Source organism: Helianthus annuus, chromosome 9, assembly GCF_002127325.2.
Source record: "Helianthus annuus cultivar XRQ/B chromosome 9, HanXRQr2.0-SUNRISE, whole genome shotgun sequence".
NCBI classification, from domain to species: Eukaryota; Viridiplantae; Streptophyta; class Magnoliopsida; order Asterales; family Asteraceae; genus Helianthus; species Helianthus annuus.
In genome coordinates this window covers 182418056-182437253 of record NC_035441.2, presented here as the reverse complement: position 1 = coordinate 182437253, position 19198 = coordinate 182418056, and the positions used below count along the sequence as shown (strand labels likewise).

General features: G+C 38.3%; 1 protein-coding gene across 2 annotated transcripts; it reads right to left on the bottom strand.

Moving 5' to 3' along the window:
• Positions 1–12539: 12539 nt before the first annotated feature.
• Positions 12540–15576, bottom strand: LOC110880026. 2 transcript variants are annotated; one of them, XM_022128576.2, is made up of 5 exons: positions 15201–15576; positions 13790–14397; positions 13458–13692; positions 13090–13227; positions 12540–12984 (listed from the first exon to the last, which is right to left on the bottom strand). In XM_022128576.2, exons 2-5 carry the CDS (start codon positions 14371–14373, stop codon positions 12745–12747), a joined length of 1197 nt encoding a protein of 398 aa, XP_021984268.1. In that variant the 5' UTR covers positions 14374–14397; positions 15201–15576; the 3' UTR covers positions 12540–12744. The 2 variants fall into 2 exon arrangements, with proteins under 2 accessions (XP_021984268.1, XP_035833853.1); XM_035977960.1 differs by lacking the exon at positions 15201–15576 and having other exon boundaries at positions 13790–14402.
• Positions 15577–19198: the final 3622 nt, after the last annotated feature.

Genomic DNA, 19198 nt, shown 5'->3' with positions numbered 1-19198 from the left:
TTTCTTTTATTTCATTCGGAGCTTACTACTTATAATAATATTATTTTTAAACTATGTAAATAATGGATAACACTTTTCCCTTGGTATAAAAATGCTTTATTGTCGAGGTTATTTAGTAATAAAAAAACCTCAAACATTTTAGCAGTTATACTAAATTAAAGTTCGTGATGAATTATTATTAATAAAAAACCTCAAACATTTTAGCAGTTATACTAAAAAAGTTAAGCACTTAAGACAAAAATGGGTTTGAGCCGATGTTGGAAAAAAGTGACTTCCTTTTGTAAAAAAAATAAAAAAATACAACATTACAATGTTGGACATGGCGGAAAGTTATGGTAATTCAAGAAACCGAAAGATTGTCATTACAAATCGACATTATTTTGAAGTTGAAATTTGTAATGAGGTTTTGGACATGCAAATTCATGAATTAGGAAATCAATTTAGTGAGGTAACAACTAGTTTGATAAAAAAATGTGTCGGGTTTAAATCCCTGTAACGGTTTTTCTAAGTGTGACCCATCGAAGATATTTGGCTTTTGCTGAAGTGTACCCGGATGACTTTACTACACAAGAAATAGACTCTTTTGGGTGATATTGAGTCATTTCGTCACACTATAACCGATGATGATAAATTTGCAAATAAGTGATCTTGCGCGTGTTATGGTTGAAACGGGAACGCATAGTTTTTGTCCTTTAGTTTATTGGGTAGTGAAGCTAGCTTTGCTTTTACCGGTTGCAACTGCAACCTTTGAAAAATGTTTTTCGAAATTGAAGTTTGTCAAGACGGATTTAAGCAATCGAATGGGCACAAAATTTTTGAACAATGGTTTGTGCGGTCGAAAATGATTTTTTACATGAAGTAAAAGACGATGATGTGATGGAACGATTTCAAGCTATGAAAAAAAAAGAAGAGTACAAATCTATTCAGTATTTGTTTTACTTTATTTACTTACTTATTTATTGTCGTTTTTTAATATTATATGATTGCACGATGAATTTTTTTATACCCCTGAATTAATGTTCTAGTTCCGTCACTAGAACATAATATCATTCAATATAATTTATTTCATATTTTCATTGTTTGTTGTACTGGCTTCATTTGCATTATTTTTGTTTATTGTATTATTGATTAATGATTAAGGTTAATAGATTAATAGTTGTTGGTGCACTTGTGTCTGTACTTTGTCTGTGTTCGGTCACGATGTAAAACGATGTTCCTGTTAGTCTTGTAAGTTTGACCAAGTCAACCATCCTCCGGTTTGACTTGGCCAAACAGTTGTTAAATGGTTGTAATGTGTCCTGTGTCGAAGGTTGGGCCATCGAAGGATTGTTTCTATCCTTCGATGAGCTCGAAAGATATACCACGAAGAATACAGATAGACTTCGAAGGATATGCCATCCTTCGAAGTATATGTGGATCCTTCGATGGCTTTGTAATCGACAGATGATCTTTCGGTCATTCTGCATGATCCTTCGACCAGACTTGCGGTGTTTGGGTATAAATACCCATGCAGTGTGTTCACAGAGGATAGAGATGCACACAGACACATTCGAGAGATAGAGAGCATTCTGCTGTCAACACACACACACTTAGAGAGTTTGCAAAAACTGATTTGTAAACATTGTGCTTGTAACCGGAACCTTTCATTCGCATTAATACAAGTGGTGTTAATCGGTGAATCTTTGTGTGTTTGTGTTTGTGCTTGTTTCATCCCGGTTTGCTCACTAGCTTGGATTCCGCACTTGCTAGTGGGTTAGTATAACAAGGTTAAGGTTGAACCTCATCCTCCGAGAGGGACCTACAAGTGGTATCAGAGCTAAGGCTCTTTACCTTGTTTAAAACCGGGTTTGTTCAAGTCTTGGTGTGTTTGGACACTTGGTTTAGTACCCGTTTTTGGTGGTTTTCTTGCATTTTTAAACATAAAAACGTGTTCTAAACCTTTCGGGTGTGTTCAAAGGCGGGTTGGGTAACTTAAAACTTGTTTTTAAGATATTTGGTGATTTCCGGCCATAATTCCGGTGGGTTCCGGTGACCGGATTTTCTGGATAAGGTTTTCCTTTTTGGGAATATTTTATTTCAAAATCAAAGTTGGTAGAAAAGGCATGGTCTGTCCATACTCTTTTGCCGAAAGTTGACTTCACCAACCCATCACCTTTTCACCAACCTGTCATATCAGTGTCAGTGTGTCAGGAGTATTCGAAGGATATCATTCGACATCGAAAGATCATCTTTCGATCAAGGAAGCTTCGATAGATATACATCTTTCGACCCATCCTTCGAAGTCAGAGTCTTATCCTTCGATCAAGGAATCTATTCGAAAGATAGTTGTTCGAAAGATAAGGATATTTATTTCGAAAGATAAGGATCTTTCAAATTGTGAATCTTTCGAGATCATTGTTCGAAAATCAACAGTGATCCTTCGAACACTGTTGATCCTTCGAACAAGAGTTAATCCTTCGATTGTGGTCTGTTTTAGTTCAACAAGTTTTTGTCTTTCGAGCTTGGATCTTTCGGCTGGTCACTTATAATCTTTTAGTTGTTTTGAGTGTTATTTTCAGGAATTCAATTTATAAAACATGAATCCGAGTTGGTGGGGAACTCCGGCTCCAGACAGTGGAAAATATACAAGTTCGGGTTCCACTCCCTCATGGTGGGGTACACCGGCTCCAGATAGTGGAAAGTACACATGTACAAGTCTATCACCTTCATGGGCCGAGTCTCCGGTGTCTACATCTTCACAAGCAAATGCCATATCGTCAAGTCAATGGGCATTAGTATCGAATCAAACTCCGAGCATCCAAAGTATCTTATTGAGCGAAAGCGAAACCGGAAGTTTGAATCGACCTCCGAAGTTGATGCACTTAAACGAATATCCGGGCTGGGTTGATAGATTCCGTACATACGTTCTTGGTCAAAACACCGAACTGTGGATACGTTTCACCACAGATTTCGATCAAGCTATAGAAGTTGCTGCTTCAGACACTGCTACGTTTGCCGATCTTCCTGAAGACCAGAAGAAAACGTATGATCTGGAAAAGAAAGCATACGCCATTCTCACTCAGGCGTTGAGCAAGGATATCTACCACCAGTTTGTCAGTTTCAAGACAACAAAGAAGCTGTGGGACGGGTTGAAAACTAGAGGAGTAGGGAATGAAGCAACACGTCAATTGCGTCATGATCTGCTCAAGAAAGAATTTGACTGTTTCACGTGCATGGATAAGGAGTCTTTGGGAGACATGACAAGCCGGTTTTATCATTTGCTTACTGAGTTGAATAATTTTGGTGTAGCAACAACTCAAGCAGAAGTGGTGAAGAAGTTTGCTGATGCTTTGCCTCCCCAATGGAGCAGTTTCTTGGAAATCCTGAAGTATAACGGAGTGTTGAGAACTACAAATATCAACGACTTCGTGCAGCTTTTGGAAAACAAGGATCAGGAGGAAACATTAAAGGCGAAGAGAGTTCCATTGCCACAAAATCCAGAAATGTATTATGGAACTTCCAGTACTTCGTCTGCAAGAACCGGTCCACATGCTCCACTACAAACGGCGTTTGTCACAAGTACAGATATGTATGGCAATCCGGTGCAAGTTCCTGTTAAGCCACCTCCCACCACAGGCATGTATGGAAATCCAATACAACCACCTCCTCCTCCTCCTGCTCAACAACAACGTGCATGTTATGGAGGAACATCATCTGCTGGTCAGCAATCAAAACCAAATACAGTCCAGCTCGACACTTCAAGCTTCTCTAAAGTCAGTGTAGAAGTAGCTAAGGAACACATGGAGCTGCTTAACACTGTAGTGAGCGCGTACTGTGGGTTAATAGAAGGTCAGATTGGCAACATTAATCTGACACAAGAAGACTATAGGCAGATTGATAAAGAAGAGATGGATTTGATGGATATCAAGTGGGCCTTTGCTAGTGCTGTGAGAAGGGCAAAGGATTGGATGGAAAGTACTGGCAGAACCAGCTTGGAGAGTAAGAGAGACACCAAGTATGGGTTCGATAAACAGGCTGTAAAGTGCTTCAACTGTGGTGAACGGGGTCACTTTAAAAGGGAATGTACAAAGCCAGCACAGCACGGGAACCAAAACCCCTTCAGAAACCAAGGCAACCAGCAGAACCAGAACAGAAACAATGAGCGTACATTAGTGCCCGTCAACAACCAAACCAACCGGGCACTTGCGGTTCAGGTGGATGAAGGTTGTGACTGGTCAATCCAGTTGGGTGGTGATGCTCCTGATGGAACAGCATGCTTTGCTCAAGTTGTGAAGGATGTAGTTCACACCAGTGGTGGAGAATCTTCCGCCAATGGTGGTGAATCTTCTGAGGATGAAGACTCTTCGGGTTATAGCAGGAGTTCAGATGAAGAATCCTCAAGTTCGGGCGATGATCATGTGGGTGAGACCGCAAATGTTTCAGTTGATGCTGATATTGATGAGCTCTTGGAGGAAGCTGCAACACTAAGTGATAGAAGATCTATTCTGGTGGATCAAGCTGCTTATACTTCGTCTTCTCTCCATTCAGCCTTTATGGCTAATGTCGACGGTTATCAAGTCAGGTATGTGTCGATGAACCCACTGTTGTTAATTGTGATGAATGTGATAGGTTGCATGCTAGATGTGCTGATTTAGAGAAAAGTATGTCTGAGTTGCAAGGCAAACATGATGCTGTACAAGCTAGTTTGTTTGACTTGCAAGACAAACATACTACATTGAATGAGAATTTGTGTGACTTGCAAAGTAAGCATGAAGCTTTGCAAGAAAAGTATGATGTGACTTTTATTCACAATCAGAAATTGACTGTGGACCTTTCCAAATGCACAGAAGCCAATATGTTTTATGAAAATCATGAAAAGGAGTTTAAATCGGTAATTGAAAAGTTAAAGAAAGATAAAACCGAGTTAACTAAAATGGTTTCCAGAAAACAAACTGACATTAATTTGTATATATCTCGTCTTGAGACAATGCAAAAAGAAATGGCTTGTGTAAAAACGGAAAGTGAGGCAATCCAACTCAAGTTAGATAGGTATTTGAGTTCTAGCTATGTGTTGGATCACATCATTGATGTCCAAAAGGAGAAAAGGGACGTCACGTGCATAGGCTATAAGAATTGTCCACCACCAGTGAGACATAATTATGATGCCATGCCGGATGAGGAGGACAGGGTGTTCTTTGAACCATCTGTGCCTCTAGATGTGAAAGAGTTTGCAGCAGGACTCGGATACCAGAAAGAAGTATCCTCAGATTCAGATGTGTTAGCAGATACATTTGTAACTGCTGAACAGAATCAGGATCCTCCAGTTGTGATTGAGGATGCTGATTCTTCTGATGATGAATCTGATGATACTGATTCAGCAAAGTCTGATGCGGTAATTAAAAATGAGGACATACCTCTTGAGAATCATATTCTATGTGATCCTCCTGCAAAACCTGCTAAGACTGTTGCAATCAAGTCCTCATCTGCAGAAGAGTCGGAGAGTGTGAACTTGCTGTACACTCTTGTTGGTGATGATAAAATTTATTCAGACAAAGATTTTCCTATTAAGAATGTTAATCAATCCTTAATCAGTAAAGTCTTTGAGAATTCGACTAGTAAGTTTTTGGGAAAGACCGGACCACGTGTTACAGTTACACAGTGTCCTCCTATTCCAAAGGACGAAATTCGAAAACAATATGGCAACAAGAAATTACCAATAGTGCAGAAACAGCAAAATCACACCAAGCCAAAAGGAAAATCACCGGCTCAAGCGCAAAAGAAGCCGAATCAGAAGAAAAACAAGAATGTAAACTTTGTGAAATCGACGGGAACGGACAAAATTGAAACGTTTGAAAATAAATCTAACTTAGATTTTGTCAAGAAAGCTACAGTTCTGAAAAGAAATGAACAAAACAGTTCAAAGCCTAGTACCTCGGGTTCACAAAGTTCAACATCATCGGCTAAACGATCACATGATACTTCGGGGTTTGTTGAACGAAGATCATGTTTTGAGTGTGGAACAATTGGACATATAATTAGAAATTGTCCATACCTTCATAAGCAAAAAGAAAAAGTTGATGTTCCCCGTGACCAAACTGACCGCAGGCAAACTGTTTCTGCAAAACAAGATCCCCGCCTTGTAAAAGAAAGGGAAAAGAAACAGAAACGCCAACAGGTCAAGAAAGTTGAAAAGGCAATTAAAACCGATGTGGTTAACAAAACATCTGTTTCTGTAAAACCAGACAATTCAAAAACTTCAGACAGTCATGAAGTTAAAATTTTAAAGAACAACACTGGTAAAACAAAACAGACCTGGAAACTAAAAACGGTTAATGAATCAGGGGGAACATCACAATTCACCAACCATCAAAGACAAGAAGTTATTGTCATTGATGAAAATGGAAGACCCAAGACCACAATGGCTTGGGTCCCCATCTCCAACTAATCATTTTGAGTTCATGTGCAGGGTGTTCCAGGAGGAACTATCAGTAGTCATTGGATTGTTGATAGTGGGGCATCCAGGCACATGACAGGCGACATGAAGCTTCTCTACGATGTCAAATCTATTAGAGGAGGTTATGTTGCTTTTGCTGGAGATAAGGGTGGTTATATAACGGGTGAAGGAATGATATCCAACGGGATTGTCAGTTTTGACAAGATCAACTTTGTGCAACAACTTGATCACAATCTTCTTAGTGTTTCTCAAATTTGTGACAAGCAATTCTCAGTACACTTTGATGCTAATGGATGTTATGTGCTGAAACCCGGCTTCAAAATTCCAAAAGAATGGATTCTCTTGTCAGCTCCAAGGATAAATGATCTGTACGTCCTTGATATGAGCCAAGCTATTACTACGTCTGCACAAGCAACTTGTTTCGTTTCCAAAGCCACAGAAAAAGACACTATCTCTTGGCACAGACGAATGGGTCACATTCACTTACGCAAAATGAATCATTTGGTTTCAAATGAATTGGTGAATGGTGTTCCTCTCAAAAATTTCCATCTTCAAGACGTCCGTGTTTCGTGCCAGAAAGGAAAACAAACGAAAAAGAAGCACCCTACTAAGAAGATCAACACGGTGGCAGTCCCACTTGAACGTTTGCACATGGATTTGTTCGGTCCTGTCAAGCACAAGAGTATTCGGGGTGATCAATACTGCCTCGTGATAACTGATGATTATTCAAGATTTTCTTGGGTAGCGTTCATGGCACACAAGAGTGAAACCTTTGGTATTATCAAAAACTTGATCATTCAGATTGAGAATTTGTATAAATTGAAGGTTAGGCGGATACGTAGCGACAATGGTACTGAATTTAAAAATCATGCCATGGCGGAGTTTTGCACTTCAAAGGGTATTCTTCATGAGTTTAGTGCAGCTTATACTCCTCAACAGAATGGTGTCGCTGAACGTAAGAACCGCACATTAATCGAGGCTGCTAGGACAATGTTGGTAGAGTCGCAGTTGCCCATTCCATTCTGGACTGAAGCTGTGGCCTCTGCATGTTATACATTGAACCGAGTCCTTACAGTCAAAAGGCACAATAAGACCTGCTTTGAGCTTCTTCAAAAACGGAAACCAGATTTGTCTTATCTTGAACCGTTTGGAGCTCCATGTACAATCATCGATCCTAATGGAAAGTTTGGGGCAAAAGCAATTGATGGATACTTTCTTGGGTATGCCACCCCTAACTTACGAGTCTGGAATCTAGAGACTAAAAGGGTCGAAGAATGGTCTGAAGTCAGAGTACAAAGGCACACCTTGCCAGTCAAATGTCCTGGTCAACCTTGGATGTTTGAGTATGATGACTTTTTCAATTCGATCAATGTTGAAGCCGTTGAAGAAAGTGCTGCAGCAAGGATGTTTTTCGAGAGTGACAATGCAACAGTTTCACCGGTGGTTCGTCCAATTCTTGTCAATCAAGAACCATCTTCGGTGAACAATAATACTCTCGACAATGAGGATTTTCACGATGCCGCTGAATTGAACGAATCTTCAGAGGATGATGAATTTCTCGATGCAGATCAAGAAGCTCCAACAACAGCAGTTCATGGTACTTCAGAGGGTACTCCTCCAGTGGATACCCATAGAACAGCTGAAGCAACTGCATCATCCTCTTCGTTAATTCCGGGCATTGATTTAGTTGTTGATCTGAATCTCAACAACCTGGGTATAAATATTCCAGTTCCAGATAATTCAGAAACAAGGATTCATAATACCCATCCTCAACAAAACATCATCGGAAATGTGCAAAGTGGCATTCAAACACGAAACATGTTGCGAAACAACAACAATGCAGGCCTGTATGCAGCTATTCGAGAATCCGGGCAACAAAATGATTGGTCTTTCGCGTGTTATGTCTCACAAGAAGAACCAAGAACTTGGAAAGAAGCTTTGAAAGATAACTCTTGGGTTGAAGCAATGCAGGAAGAACTGCAACAATTCCAGAAGCTGGGTGTCTGGAAACTCGTAGAGAAACCTGCTGGATACAAGAAGATTGGTACCCGTTGGGTTTTCAAATGCAAAAAGGATGACCGCGGAGTTGTTATCCGAAACAAAGCACGTTTAGTCGTTCAAGGTTTTCGTCAGATAGAAGGAATCGACTACAACGAAGTGTATGCACCTGTTGCACGTCTCGAAGCAATTCGAATCTTTCTAGCCTATGCGTCCTTCAAAGGGTTCAAGGTTTATCAGATGGACGTGAAAAGTGCCTTCTTACATGGTGTGGTTGAAGAAGAGGTGTACGTCAAACAGCCTCCAGGTTTTGAAGATCCTATCCATCCCGATCGGGTTTGGTTACTCAACAAAGCTCTATATGGTCTTCATCAAGCACCGCGAGCTTGGTATGCAACCTTATCTCACTATCTGCTGGAGAACGGTTTTCGAAGAGGTCTTATCGACTGTACCCTTTTCATCAAAGAACAAGATGGAGATCTTCTTCTGGTACAGGTATACGTTGATGATATTATTTTTGGTTCTACTAATGATGTCTTGTGTAGGAATTTCGAGCGCATTATGCAGGATAAATTCGAGATGAGTGCTATGGGGGAAATGACCTTCTTCTTGGGCCTACAAGTACAACAAACTGAGTCTGGGATATTCATCCATCAGACTAAATATGTTGGTGACATCTTGAACCGGTTCCAGATGTCTGATGCAATGCCCATTGGTACCCCATTGCCGACAAATCACGGAATTACTCCAGACTTGAAGGGTGAAGCTGTTAGCCCCTCATATTATCGCGCTATGATCGGATCTCTTATGTACCTCACAGCATCAAGGCCAGACATAATGTACCCAACGTGCCTGCTTGCCAGATATCAAGTTAACCCGAAGGCCTCACATCTTGCAGCTGTAAAAAGGATTTTTCGTTATTTGAAGGGTTGCCCGGACACCGGTCTATGGTACCCTAGGGATAATAACTTTGAATTGGTCGCTTTCAGTGATTCTGATTTTGGTGGATGCAAAATCGACGGCAAATCCACAACGGCTGGATGTCAGTTTTTAGGAAATCGCCTAGTCACATGGCAGTGCAAGAAGCAGACATGCGTCGCTACATCAACATGCAAAGCTGAATACATTGCTGCCTCAAGTTGTTGCTCCCAAGTTCTTTGGATCCAACAACAATTGCGGGACTACGGTTTTGAATTCCTAACTACTCCTATTTACGTTGATAATTCTGCTGCTTTACAGATCACTAGAAATCCTGTGCAGCACTCAAAGACCAAACACATCGAAATCAAATATCACTTCATACGTGATTGCTTTGAGAAAAGGCTAATCGATGTTGTTAAGGTCCACACCGATGACCAACGTGCCGACTTATTTACCAAAGCTTTTGACAAATCAAGATTTGACTTTTTATTATTGGTAAACGGCATTAAGGTCAAGCAAGAGTAAAACCAACATCGGAAAATCATTTTTGTAAATATCTTTGTGTTTTAAATTTATCTTAGTTTATTGATTTTAGGGGGAGTAAATCCAAAAATCTGAAAATCCAAAAACATCGAAAAATTTCAAAAACACAAAAACAATAGAAAAACAAAAATGAGTTTCCTGGCGAGCAAAAGAGAAAATGATAGTACATCAGTGGTCTATCAAAACCTCTTTAAACCTTAAATGAAAAACGATAAGCAGCTCTATATAAGATGTATCGGTAGGCTCACAATCATTTTAAAGTGTGCAGGGTGATATAAATCTTAAATCGACTGAAGACCAGGTGGGAACCATTCATTGGCATATGGTCTTAGTACCGAAATTTCGTTTGATAGATTGCCGAGGTTCTGAGATATTCGGTCTTTATGCTGCTTATCATCTGGGTATCATGGTTGTATCTTTTACCGAAAAATAACGGGGACGCAAGTCTAGATCTTCCATGATACTATACATACGTGTACATATTACATACTGCATTCGACCTCAATAAGTGATAAACATTCACATGTCCATATCAAATAAGTGATAAAATATCACATTTTTCCGGGAGTCAAGTTCGTCTCTCTGCTGTACGAAAGTACTGACCTGTTCACGGACTTGCTCTTGTGCCCTCATGCATCGAAAATCAAGTTCCTCATAAATAAGTGATTATATCACATAGGGCTTGTTTTCAAATCAAAATAAGTGAGAATCTCACATCATATACGGTCAAACAGATGATAATCGGTATACTCACCGGTAAGATGAACCCTCGTGCATACCTTGATACGGGAATGTGTCGTGATGTGGATGAACACCGGTCGGTAAGTATAAATTATACCTTAACGTATCCCCTCGCCATGATTACATCTGATAAGTTGAGTTTAAGTGGACAACAATACCGATAATTGTTATAGAATGCTTATCTTAATGTTAACTAACTGAACAACAAGAGTGTTTTGGCATGACCGTACACTGATATGATTCTCTTACCCTCGAAACTCGCAAAAAGAATGTCTGTATATATATTTATTTACTGATTTCAGTCTTTACATTTCAAATATTAAAAATACCAAAAAGATTTTAGGTGTGTTTTGATATAAACTTTATAAAAGCCAAAAAGATTTTATTTCTATTTTATTTTCGATCGTACGATGTTGGAGCTCGAGTCTTCGTTACCTGAAACCTGAACGAAAACCGAATTGACTAAATCTTCATAAACGGTCGAAATTTGCATGTTTTGAAAGTTAAAGACTAAAATTGACAAATTTATTAAACTTTCAAACTGTCGGACAGTGTTTGATTGTGACATGGTCATTCGTGTGTCATTTGTTTATACTAACTATTCCAAGCAGTTGTTCTCATTACGCTTTTAGATTTCTTGCATGTGCAGATTCTAAAGGCTAGGAGAACATGGTCGATGACAAGCTTCGGAATGAAGACACGACGCGAAGGCACTCAAAAGATGAAGATGATCGAGTTGCCGCGGACCATCATCAACACCACAAGGATCTTAAGCTTTGAAGATCAAGTCATTCACGAGCATAACTCAAGGGGGAGCTTATGTTAAGGGGGAGTTTGTCAACACACTTCCTACATGATACTGGTAGTTTGTTGATACACTCTCTACTTTCAAGACGTGAAGACTTTTAAAGATCCTCCGACATTGAAGACTTGAAAGGACATCAGAGTCTTGAAGACATGAAGATCAATGATGATCAAGATCGAGACAAATCTGCACCCATTGAAGATCGAGACAAAGCTACAGCCAAGGGGGAGTTTGTTGGTGCACTTGTGTCTGTACTTTGTCTGTGTTCGGTCACGATGAAAAACGATGTTCCTGTTAGTCTTGTAAGTTTGACCAAGTCAACCATCCTCCGGTTTGACTTGGCCAAACAGTTGTTAAATGGTTGTAATGTGTCCTGTGTCGAAGGTTGGGCCATCGAAGGATTGTTTCTATCCTTCGATGAGCTCGAAAGATATACCACGAAGAATACAGATAGACTTCGAAGGATATGCCATCCTTCGAAGTATATGTGGATCCTTCGATGGCTTTGTAATCGACAGATGATCTTTCGGTCATTCTGCATGATCCTTCGACCAGACTTGCGGTGTTTGGGTATAAATTCCCATGTAGTGTGTTCACAGAGGATAGAGATGCACACAGACACATTCGAGAGATAGAGAGCATTCTGCTGTCAACACACACACACTTAGAGAGTTTGCAAAAACTGATTTGTAAACATTGTGCTTGTAACCGGAACCTTTCATTCGCATTAATACAAGTGGTGTTAATCGGTGAATCTTTGTGTGTTTGTGTTTGTGCTTGTTTCATCCCGGTTTGCTCACTAGCTTGGATTCCGCACTTGCTAGTGGGTTAGTATAACAAGGTTAAGGTTGAACCTCATCCTCCGAGAGGGACCTACAATAGTTTATTTGATGAATTTTTTTTATTAGTCAAAGTTGGTAAATATACATGTTAGTTTGTGTAATTGTTTGAAGAATTTTTTTATTAGTGGATTAATTTATAGTGATGGTCAAATAACTCTAAAAAGTTCTGATCCAAAATTTTTTTTAGGTGCATCACTGTATAGAACCTGTTGAAGGATAGCAACACACATGACAAACACGTAGAACACAGTATAGATATATCATACTTATCTTACATAAACGAAACACGTACACCAAGACTACAACTTATTCAAAACTTACATGGTTCACGATACTAATAACATATAGCTTCTCTAGATTGTCTCACCAAGACGTACAACAGATGACTCCATGATTGTCACTCGATCAACCAAGTGATCAACTCGGTTGTGACTTTATTTTATATCTTTCACATATTCTTGTTATACTTTTGCCAACTTCATAGGAGATTCTGCAACAAGAATATAGAAGAATCCCATAACTCCAAAACGTCTCTCTTCACTGTTGTAGTTAGACTCCAACGTTAGCATTTCACCTTTAGCTATCTTCACAGAGCCTGGTTTAGGATAACAAGTGGTCATTCCTACAACGTACCCAGCTTCGTCACCAACACCATTTCCTTTTCCATATATAGGTTTAGACGAGCAAATTAATTGTCCATCCTGAACGAAATCAATAGTTCTTTTTGTAACTAAAATGCATTTCTAGCTTTTAAAAAGGCAAATCTAGAAGAGAAACAAAACCAAATAAAAAACTGTAATATCTACCTCTTTATATAAAGCAGCACCTATGCCCCCCATGTGTTGGTGTGCAGAACCATAAACAACATCTCCAGAAATTGGTAACTTCACACGTGATCTTTTCGTAGCAATCCCAGCGCTAGATTGTTCAACATCATACTCGATCTGTACGTTAACAGTTAGTGATTTGTGAAGATAACAAAAAGCTTCAGATTTTTACTAAAAGGGTGCTGAGAATTTATCAGTAAGTATGATGACTAAAGATAAGAAAAAACCAGACAATTATACTAAAAAGGTGTTGACTATTTAACAAGATAAAAAGATTTAAATTTTTAGTAAAATATGTAGAATTTCTGTAAGTTTATGTCTAAAGATGAAGTGCCAAGTTATCTTACATGGCAATCATGGATTCCAGTATGCTGCCAGGTATCAGTGACATCAAATATAAAGGCTTTAACAGGTACTATGGAGTCACTCCAATCAACCCACTTAACGGTGTACTTCAAGTAAACGTTTCTTTGGACGGGTTCAATTCCGTTTTTCAATTTGCATCGTTTTCCATCAACGCAGCAATCCACCCCTCCCACGTAATTTGGATTCGAAGGTTTCGTCATATTATATAAGTCACATCTGCATTTCAAAAGCAATAACCAAATGAAAATCCATATACATGGTGGTGTTATACTCCCCCTTTTAAATGTTATGCAATTAGCCCAAAACATGATACCTGCATTCAGCACACTCCTTTGTATCTACTGTATCCCGAGTGTCGATTGCATGGATGTTGAACATCCATTTCTCTTCATATCCAGAAGGCACTTTAAGTGGATTACCCACTTCAAGTCCATAAGGATCAGGAATATATGTTGGTGTTCTTCGTGTTTCAGCTCCAAATCCAAAAAACTGTCTAAGATTTTGATCACATGTTCCATCATTCCCAGCAACAATGATATCAGGTTGCTTGAAACCCCCCAGATGACCATTACGCTTTTTATCTTCACTACCTATTCGTTCATAGTATCGTATTGCAAGCCAGTGGTGGAGATAAGTTTCTTCAAGAGAAACAGGGTTGCCTGCTTCATCAACAACTTCAGCATCGAAACTTTTTATAGCGATATGACCTTTTGGGAACTCGATGTCATAATAGTATTTATCTGAAACTAAACCCTGATGTTGGGTTATTTTAGGCGAAAGATACACCATGGATTTTACACCGTTTTGACATGTTACACGAGCTTCGGAATTTTGAGCACATGTTGCCAATAACGCGATAGCTAATAAGAACACCACACCTTGACCACCAAGTGACATCGTTGAGCCCTTACGTCAATTAATCTGAAGAAAAATAAAATAAGTTTGATGAACCAATGCATCAATGAATTGCTAGAACAACTTAACAAGGTATAGTTTTCAACATATTCTCTTTGTGTTTTTTTTGTGTCAAGTTTGAGGTACAAAGTGCAATAACTTCCATATATATTTCAGGAAATTAACTATAATTATATTCATGGTTGCAAAAGTCGCTAGGCGCTCCCTGGTCGGTAGACCTGAGAGTTGATAGTACTCGGTCTAGGCGGAGAGTACCCGGGGAGTACTCGGACATGTTAAATTATAAAGAAATTACTTTTTTGGAGATTAAATATATGTCAAATAGCATAAATTTACTAATATTTATAACAAAATACGTGAAAATGATATTCATTCTTTTCTTTAATATGATAAGCATAGAAATTATGTTTTATCATTATTTAAGTCAAACTAGGCCCGAGTTGACCTACTAGATCCAATTTTGGCCGAGGTTGACCGCGTTTGACCGACTCCGAGTAATTAGGCGGAGTCGAAGAAAGTCACCTTGGCAACCTACCTTGCAGCGACTACTCGGGACGTACTCGGTCTTGGAAACCTTGTTTTACAACCATGATTATATTAAATGTTCTTTTTTATGTTTTAATTTTCTGAATTCCCAAAGGAGATGCACGTTGAAAAGTAGACTAGTAGAGTGGTGTTTGTTCTTTTTTCAAACGTAACATGATCAAAAGATTTAGCAAGAATACCCATGAATTTTCTAGACTAGAGAAGCATTCAAACTACCAAAACTGTAACAAAGTTCAACAATGAATCCGAAATGAAATTCGTACCTGAGAACAACCTCTTTGATATTGCATACGATTTGATGAAACTACTAAGCTTCGTGTCTTATAAACAACTGGGTGACCTCAGCGCTTACGCGACTGGTGATAAGCTTTTGATTTGATTTGTTGGAAAAAAGAGGGAAATCGACAACAAGAACAAAAATAACTAACAGTTTATTGGATCATTGGATTTGCCTAATTGTAAGGGTAACCGGGGCGTCTTCGGGGACTCACCTCGGGGAGGCATTTTGCCGATTAGGTGGGTACCGCCGTTAAGGCGGGGGAGTGAATCGGGGAAGCTTGTAGGTGGCGGCTCACCGAGAGAGAGGGGGAGGAGAGAGAGAGGAGAGAGGGAGAGGGGACCAATCACAAGATTTCCTTTTTTTTTTTTTTTTTTTTTTTAAAAAAAAAAACCAATTCACCTAATAGGGGAGTGGCGCCATCAAATGGGGGTGTTAGGGGAGTTTAAGAGGGGAGTTGACGTGGCACACGGGGATTGGTTTGGCGTAAGAGAGTGCACTCACCTATTAGGTGTGCACCCCCTTCACCCTAAATATATGTGTTTATGACCGAAAACAGGACAAATAAGGGTCGTGTGGAATCAAAAGCTTCTATTGATAGCATAACATAAACGATGGTATGAGTTGATCAATGGAGTTTGATAGTTCATTCGACTTTTATGGAAAATTTAGTCTGGTGTAACTTTCTGTTTTCTTTCATCTGTTATGTCATCAATAACACTGATGGTTTGTTTTTGGCAATACCTATTCTCTAGTTACCTACCAGAGTATGGAAAAAAACAAAATTTAAGTTGTTGTAAGGATGATGTTCCTAACGATGAAGTGATTGGTGAACAATGAAGCTCCACCTATTATATATACTATAGTTTGTTATTATGAAAAAACATATATTTATAAAAGATACATAATGCGATTTTATTACTTATCCGGGTTGGGTTTATGAAAAAAATGGTTTTTCAGTGTCATACATTTTACATCGTAAAATGATTAAAAATATTGTTATTGATAGATTATCCCAAACTGGTGACACCAGGACATCTGTCACATCATACAGGCTGTATGGATTATACTGTCCGTATAGATGGACAAAAAAAGTGATACGGGCCGTATGGATTTAGGATGGTATACAAGCCACAGGATTGTATGAACATTCGGGAAAGTAATCCCCTTCTAAAAAATATATAGTGATTCGTTGTTTAATAAAATGTGGTATAAATGGTTTTCTAAAAACAACATGTGTTTGCACATACTTTCAACCCGATATCACTATTTAAAATAGCAGTTCTCACTTTTTTCGATGAATGGTAATGACTACTTTTGATTATTTGTTTAGGCCGATTATTTCTTAAGTTGTAAATAAGAGTTCAAATGTATCAACACACAAGATTTGTGAGAATAACTCATGACTATTTTAATATTAATCAAACGAAAAACTAAACCAAAAATTACAATATCTATACACACACATCTATACTTTCTATTAAAATTTGGTATCCATGAATTTCTAAAAGCCACATGTATTTGCACACGAGTTTCATTACTAGTTTACTATATAAAAAACTAAAGGAACCAATAGTTGTGGGACACATAAAATATCTTAAAAGTATTAAGAAGAGTATTTTCGTATTTATATTATGTCTGTTGGAAATCCTTAATTTCATGTTTTTTTTTTAAATTTTATTGATCAACAATAGCATATTCCAATTACATAAATATAAATCAAGTTCATCTTCAAATAACGACTTAATATCAGCACACAAAAAAAAAAAAAATAGAAATACGTAAATAACATTTAAATCTAAAATACAACATATATATAGATTTAAGAGTAAACTTCCGTTTTGCTCCATGTGGTTTGTCGTTTTAATGGTTGCCCCAATCATTTAAAAAGGTCATTCCTTTCAATTGTTTACTATGTTTTTCCCATTTTGCTCTTCACCTCTAACTCTATCCAAATTGTTTGTTAACTAAAAGGGTATTTTGGTAACATAATATAGGGACGGGCTTTTCCCAAATACCCGTACCCGTACCGTACTCATACCCAGTACCTGTACCGATTTTAGGTATTTGGTACATGTATCGGTACCCAGTTTTATTGATTTTGGTGTTCGGTATTGGTACGGGTAAAAATGGGTACTGGTACCGAATTTTATGTAGACCTTTAAAAGTTTCTTTTGTATTATGTTTTATTTCGTATTATGGTATTTATAGTACTCGTATTGATTTTACCTATGTGGTACCTGTATTGTATTGGTACTCGTACCAATTTTACCTATTTGGTACTCGTACTATATTGGTACTCATGTCAATTTTACCTATTTAGTACTCGTACAAGTGCTCAAAAACTAAATAAAAACAAAATGGTAACAAAGTGGGTATTGTACCGAAAATACCCGTATCCATTGTGACAACCCTCATAAATTTAGGTAACCGTACAATTAATTAGTATTGATTATTGCTTAATGACTGTGCTGAATTACAACTGATGACTTAAACTGCTTTCTGATTTCTACATCATACATACATGTGTATCACATATTGCATAATGTCATCTCATTCTTACACACAAACTTTATTGACATACATGATGCATAAAGCACGATTAGCACAGTTAGCGGATAACTCAGAAAAATGCTGACGATGTTCAGTACATAGACAGACAGTGTTTTGAGACCCCGTAAGGGCCAGAGACAAGGTACTACACTAGTATGGTGTAGGGAAGGAAGGACCATAAAACTGTGTCACTAGGTGATAGTTTAAGTGCCGGAAAGTGCCTAAAACCCACTAAATGTGCAGAATTATGCATATATCAGCAAAGTTCAGCTTTTTAACAAGCTAGTAATGTGCAAAAATATGGCAAAATGGTCCTGTATGCTTTCCTAAATGTCGGGAATTAAAAGTGTCACAAAAGGGTACTTAAGGAACACTCAACGGAATAACTTGACACTTTAACGAACCGGTATCTAACTGAACAACCAGACATTACTCGTGTCACAACCCTAGATCCCTTATACAAACACAGGAACGGGCGGCCGCGAGCCAGTTTTGGTGGTATCGGGTATTGTCTAATTTGGCAGCGGAATTTTCATCAGGACCGTAGTTAGGAAATATTTGATCAGAGTAAATACCACATTTTCATAATATTAAACACATGGGATAAAACCCAAGTTTGCAGTACACACATTTTCATAGGAATAAATCCTATTTTATTTAATAAAAACATCTATTTTATTTTAGGTAACTTTATTGCCACTTTTCCAAGCCTTCAGTACTCTCTAGCTGGCTTTTATTGGCTTCACACTAAGTTACCCGAAACACGTGTTTAAAACATTTTATCAGCAGGAAATACTGGTGAGTGAATCCCAGTTTAATCAAGTTTTAATAAAAACCATTGTACAGTATTGAGGGCGATCTCGCAATTACATTTGTTTCCAAGTTATAACAATTAACATCCTTGGTACTGTCAGACCCGACTTGTGGAAATGTTACTCCTTGACCAGGTGGTAACAAATTTTGTATACAAAAGCCCAACATACTCATGATAATTGTATTCTTACAAATACTCAATAACTTATTAATATATAATTAATCGTGTGAGGTTTTGTAAAAACAATTTGCAAAAAGGTTTACAAAAAGAGGATAAACTCACATTGTTATTTTAGGTATTTCCTTTGTGGCTTCCTGGTTATAATCTATTAAATAAATAATGTACACGTGCTAGTATAATAACCCATTTTAACATTAGTAATACCCTCCCCGAGATGGCATTCCAACGACTATGTCGGGCAGAACCACGACAACCGTTACGGAACCCTAGATCAATCAGGCAGCGTATCTAATACGTATCCAGGGGTTATGATAGTTACAACGGAGCAGAACTTCGTTATTTAGGGGGAGGGGGGTATTATACCCGTGTATAATGCCTACACTTCAGATTTGAGAGAAAGAAAAATATTTGTGAACGATTTTGCTGAAGATCCGAGG

Bases quoted from the DNA above. Each gene is read 5' to 3' on its own strand.
- LOC110880026 (XM_022128576.2), bottom strand. From the start codon at position 14,373: ATGTCACTTGGTGGTCAAGGTGTGGTGTTCTTATTAGCTATCGCGTTA. The intron at 13,228-13,457 runs GTAAGATAACTT...GTTAACGTACAG, and splicing joins CTGGAATCCATGATTGCCAT to ATCGAGTATGATGTTGAACA. The intron at 12,985-13,089 runs GTAGATATTACA...GATTTCGTTCAG, and splicing joins GTGCTGCTTTATATAAAGAG to GATGGACAATTAATTTGCTC.